This window comes from Mizuhopecten yessoensis, unplaced genomic scaffold, assembly GCF_002113885.1.
Source record: "Mizuhopecten yessoensis strain PY_sf001 unplaced genomic scaffold, ASM211388v2 scaffold715729, whole genome shotgun sequence".
NCBI lineage: Eukaryota > Metazoa > Mollusca > Bivalvia > Pectinida > Pectinidae > Mizuhopecten > Mizuhopecten yessoensis.
In genome coordinates, this window is record NW_018479762.1 from 7,163 (window position 1) to 13,233 (window position 6,071).

At 37.5% G+C, this 6,071-nt stretch overlaps 2 protein-coding genes across 2 annotated transcripts; both read right to left on the minus strand.

Annotated features, from left to right (window-relative positions):
- Window positions 1-1,003: 1,003 nt before the first annotated feature.
- Window positions 1,004-4,263, minus strand: LOC110441218. Its single transcript, XM_021484323.1, has one exon. The coding sequence runs from the start codon at window positions 4,183-4,185 to the stop codon at window positions 3,613-3,615; it is 573 nt and encodes a 190-aa protein (XP_021339998.1). The 5' UTR covers window positions 4,186-4,263; the 3' UTR covers window positions 1,004-3,612.
- On the minus strand, window positions 4,207-6,071 carry LOC110441217. The gene is made up of 2 exons (XM_021484322.1): window positions 5,975-6,071; window positions 4,207-5,645 (listed from the first exon to the last, which is right to left on the minus strand). Exon 2 carries the CDS (start codon window positions 5,601-5,603, stop codon window positions 4,224-4,226), a length of 1,380 nt encoding a protein of 459 aa, XP_021339997.1. The 5' UTR covers window positions 5,604-5,645; window positions 5,975-6,071; the 3' UTR covers window positions 4,207-4,223.

Sequence of the window (6,071 nt, forward strand, 5' to 3'; positions counted from 1 at the left end):
GTACCCGACATTAGACCACCGACGTAATGACGTCACCCGTTGGGCTAACATCAAAATTAAGTGTTGAGTCAGCGTTGGGTCAGCGTTGGCCCAACGTTAGCCGTTGTTTAACCAACGCTTAGCTGCGACGTTGAGCCAACTTCAATACGGTGGACAAACGTATGTCGAGCCAACGTTGGTTGCCGTTGTCGGGCCAACGTTTGGTTTGACGTTGGCCCAATGTTTGACTAACATCCGACTGCTAACTATGACACGGCATTATTTTGTCGGTACCCAGTGGTCGTTGACAGAAATGGAACGTTACTTACGATATTGTTCACTATTAAGTAACTGTACTAACAACTATTAGTACATCAAAAATATAAGAATAATCGGTCCTACTCGTAAAATATAAACGATATTTATGGCAAATCATTAAAATCCTCTTTTTATTCAACATATTTTAACAATATATTCTGTTGTCATTTTCCAATATATTTGATTATCTCTAGTATTCTATCGTGTAGCTATAAGAGTTCGTCGGTATACAATCCAGTCGGGCTTTTTCTAAACTGCACATTGACTGATCACCATCGATGGCTTAACCATAACCCTCGATTTTCCGGGTTATGAACACGTGCTTTGGTTGTGTAAACTTTAAACAAGTAAAACAACCATATGCTTTTTATTATATCCATGTGTTGGCAGTGTTATCTAACCAGCGTGTATGTATATACACCTAGTCATTGTTAGACCATTTTGATAAGCAGGTGGAAATATATCAGTTGTATTTTGGTCAATGATTTGTTTTACTGAAAATGATCATACAGAAGACGGAGTGACATTCATTTTAAATTTTTGTTCTTTACCAGGAGAACATAGGGCAGATTATGAGCTAGCAGAACACTTGACAACATTGCTAGGGTTCAACGCTGAAGGCGGAAGTAGCGAGCTTCAGGAATTTGATTCCTCACAAGCTGGATGTCATCGACCAAAACCTTCCTCATCAGATTACAGCAGACATGTTCTCTAAGGAAGTGCTATGATTTTCCATGTACAATGAAACACCTCAGAGTGAAATGTAACAAGATCTCTGATTGGTGCATCAGAGATATAACATCCAAGAATGAAAAATATAACAAGATCTCTGATTGGTGTATGTAAACGTGTTTAATAACCACAATCCAGAGTGAAATGACACAAGACCTTTGATTGGTGCATTCAAGATTTTGACAGGCCATCCAACAATTAAATGTAACAATATCTCTAGATGGTGGGTTCAAGACTAGAACAGCCACATTCAACAGGCATTGACCTATAATGAGATCTTTGATTGCTGCACAAATGTTAAACAACTACATTCTCAGACAAAATGATTTTTGGAGAGAGTTTTTTTTATTTGAGATACTTTTGTCAGAACATTTTCAAAAGGTGTCATTAATTTTGTATTGTTGTTCTAATAGTAAATATGAAATGCGTTTCAATCTACAAAATTATCTGTGATAAAAATAAATAAATAATATGTTCACTTACGAAAAATGTATATATAAACATAAAATGAAGAAATTTAAGATAAATTGAATATGGTTATATTTCACATACACCTCACTTTCATAGCTTAAACTCCATGTAAATATATGTAAGTATGTAAATATCAGAGCAATATAAATGTGAAGGAAACTTGATTGATGATTATTCGTTTTAGATTTTGTATCTTGATAACACGACACGTGTGTGTGTGCTAGGTCGGGGGGTCATGGAAGGTAGCTTGACACCAAGAGTAGTAACTGGTTTTCTAGCTAGGAATCTGACATCCACAGGTTTTAGCTCTCCTGATACAAAGTGCTTGTGACCTTGTACATGGTGATACATCTTTATTTGATCAACTTTTTCTTTTGTCAACTTTTTTTAAAGAACCAAAAGGCCAAATGTCAAAATATTTGGCTATTAGGGAGTGCCCTGCCCCTGTCCCCACTATATCCCCTCCGAAATTCTCCTCGCCTACAGTATTGACGTATCTTCCCTATCACAATACAGCAGATCACTGTTAGTCTATTGAGTGTTCTGTATAAGAAGTCATTCATGCAGAGTAATCTCAATTTTGCATGGCTGCCGCTTAGTCACCTCATAGCATCATACAGTTCGATACATAAGGCCACTTGAATGTCCCGGGACCTGAAGTGGGTGACGCTGATTTGAGTATTACATGCTGTAGTGTTAAAGCTTATACTAGGTATTTATAATTCCCCTACTCCCTCCTCTTTTTCTTCCTAGTTATAGCACACATACAAATCTGTACACATTTAGAAAAATTTGGGAAAGAAAACAAGTAGAATTGCAAAGTGGTTTTTTTAATGCATAAACAATACATTTTATGCCGAAGAAAGTATATTCACATTTAACCTAATGGAAAATTAAGGTAAGTTGAGACTTATGAGGCGTCACTTTGTGTATGTCACTTCATGTCTATTAAGTGTCTAAAACACCCATTGAGGCATTTACAGTTATGTACAGAGTACGTCCATGCAAAGTAAACCGATACTTAAAGCTTTATATAATTATGTAAACAATGCCAGCCTATCAGCCTTCAATGCACACCAGAGAAAGGTGAGATAACTAACAACTACAGGAGTCTGTCAACCTTAAACAGGCTAAACAGACGTAAAACTTTAACAGCCTTAAAACAGGTTCCGCGTTTTCCTTTTTACGTCATGCACATTTGGCTATAATTGTGGATAAAAGTGTGTTACATATTACGGTCTTGAATGGTCACAGAAACGAGATACACCCTCATAATATAAAACTCACTCGAGATTACAAAATTTTTAAGAAACAACCCATTTCCCCATGTATTAATGTGATCCTAGATCCTTTCGAGCGTAAAGATATATGAAGAATATCGGCCTAAGAATACTGTCTTAAACATTTTTAAATTAAGTATTTCAATGTTAAAACAGCACCGCATCGAACAATTAGTGAGAGACACATTGTTGGTCATTATACATTATATATTGTCAAATGAAAATGAGACATTAAAAAAATAAAAATATGCCAAGCATAAAATTTGCTTTTTACTAAGGCTTTTTTCCCCAATATAAAACACCTGAATTCAACAATCTTCAATATATGTATTAATCACATATCTCTGATTATGTCTCTCATAATTCTCACGAAAATATATTTACATTTTTCCTTTTCTTTAATTACAAATAACTAAAATACCAATTTCCCTATCAAATAATAATTGTCGATAATTGTCACCAGTTTCTTCTTTGAAGTACACATAGGTTTTATGAACATATCCGAACAAATTGTCGTTCTACCTCTGTAGTTTAACAGTATACCATACAGACACTGACGGGGGTTATAACTAACGTAACAAGCTCATCTATTTCACAAACAAATTATTTGAATGGTTACATGAACTGTTGTCTCTTTTATAATTTTAACTAGGCAACTCGCAGTACCGACGACATCATTATGATAAAGTTCACATTTGATAAACAATTGACGATCTACTGTATGAGGTTCTTGTTTATATCCAACAACCATAAAAATCTGTATTTGACGTGATTGTACCAGACTTTAATCGGGATACTGCGATGGAAAATTATGCTTTAAAATACCCACATATTAACAAAATCGACGGTCAGTGTTATACATCACTTTATGGTAGTGCAACCTATCGTCGTCATCGTCTAAAAGTTCGTATCGCTCATATCTACATGGAACATTGCAGTAGTCCAGGGCGTCGATGTCTGTGTCACCTTGCTCTTCTCTCTGGTGCCGTCGTAGCTCGGTAATTCTACTGGCAGCTGCTCGGTTGTCAGGAAGTTGTCTACACGAGTCCTCAAAAGACATGATGGCCTGTCTTGTGTTCCCCAACAATTGGTGACATATCCCCACCAGATTATGTAAAATGGGGTAGTTACGTACTCCATAGACTTCATCGCTGCGTACAACCAGGAGGTCATCGAGGAGAACCCGGGCCTGGCCAATACTGTTGAGTCTATACATAGATAGCACCACGAGGAAGATAGCGTACGGTAGTGGTGGGAGGGAAATAAACTTACGATTGTCCTCGGTTGCTTGAACCTCAATGTCTAGGTCTGGTGTATACAGTCTGTTGTACTTTGCTTGAATTTTATATACAAACACAAACGAACGTTGCGCTTTCTGTAGAAGTGTGTATCCTTTACCGCCCATTTCCTCAAAATATTCCGAAAATTCGCCATGTTCCTCTATCAGCGCCCTCTGGGTTGGATATTTTGGGTCCGTGTCAGATCCGCAATGCTGTTGCCAGAAGTGTTCGTGACAGCATTGATAGTGGCAAGCAATACTATATCAGAGTAAAGGTCACCAGAGCACTTTAAAAACGCCCTGTTTATTATTTTTAATATGTCCGCAATATCGTAGAATCCTATAAAATTGTGCTGTGTATAGATGAGTAAATCCCGATTGATTTCAGCTAAAGCCATCTGCTTATGAGTTGAAACTGGATTAACTGAACGACTTTCGTGAATAATTTGAGGTAAAGACTGAAGACTCGGGCACTGAAACAAACACGTCCACCCCATACACTGGTATTTATTCAGCACATGGAGTAGTCTCCTCCTGTTGTCCCCAGTGACGTTAGAGAGGAACATGTTGTGGGTAAGCACAAAGTAATTAGGGCAGTGTCCGGTTTGTACAAATTCCAGAAGTATGGTAAAGCAGAACCAAAAACACTGTACAATGTTCTCGTCCACCCACATAGAACTTGTGGAGAGTTCTATCGCATGGAACATAATTGTCTTCATGAAATAAGAACAGAGCAAGTCCTTAATTGGTTCTTCACGTTCAAGACACTCTTTGAGGAATATTTTCAGTAAAGCGTACGTTTTGAATTGTACGTGATTAAATGACATTACGAGGGAGTTTTCGGCTTTTGCAAAAGAAATCCGCCATTGCATTGCATTCATACTAGAATGTTTATCACCGATTGCAACGAAGTAGCAGCCATTCCGAACGATATAATTAACCAGATCTCTAGATGGCCATCTACAATAAATGGTGCGAGACCTAAAGTCACTGAGACTATCAGGCCAAGACCGGCAATGGAAAGAAAATGCAATATCTATTTCCCTTTTATTTTTACTATTTGCCTGAAGCGATAAGCAGGGTCCGTGTTGGTAACAATTTGGCGGTAACACGTTGTTAATATACACAAGGCTGGACAGATACAATGAACCATTAACATCTGCCAATGCACTCATTACATCTTTGTCCGGATCAACGCCTTCTTTGTAAAGCCTGAGTAAAGTATAGCCAGGTCTACAACCAGTGTCATCCGTGACCAGAATCATGTGATTGACATCCCCTTCCTGTATGTCATCGTGTGGCTGAACTACCTTTACTTCATTTATTACTAACATCATGTCCAAATCAGAGCTGCTAAAATTAAATCCTTCTGATTCAGAACCAGTCATTATACTGCTGCATGTCTTAGAGTTGAAACCGGCCACTTGAGCTAAATAACTCGTTAAACGTCTAACACCAACTGATTCCTCACAACCTACGCTATCCATGGCATCGAGATGTTGAGACAGAAACTTGGACACTTTCCTTATTCCACCCAGTTCCATATTATGTCCGGGTATAGGTGTTTATTGTCTTGTAATTTCACTCTGAAACAGTGAAAATTTATTTTGTAAAAAAAAAAACCTTGACCGACCTGATAGACAAGTTGAAATACAAATAATTTCATAACGTTATCTATATTTATTTAAATGATTTGTTTGACGAATTAATAACATGTATATGGGAACATGTCGATGTAACATAGCAGCGACGAACTAGAGCAGCTATCTTAGAATGACAGCGAAAGCCGCTTGATATGATACATCAACCGTTTCCGTTGGAGATTTATTCTGCTAAAGAATCTTACTTTATTCACAAAGCATGAAGATTCAAAAACGCCTCTTTTTAAAAAAAAAAACGTTACTATTTTGCTTACCTTGGTGGTACAGTTAAAAGTTCATAGATACTTTCTGTAATGTGAACGGTCTCGTCTGGCTACTCTGTGACGTGAAGGTTGTCAGGGTAGCGATGTG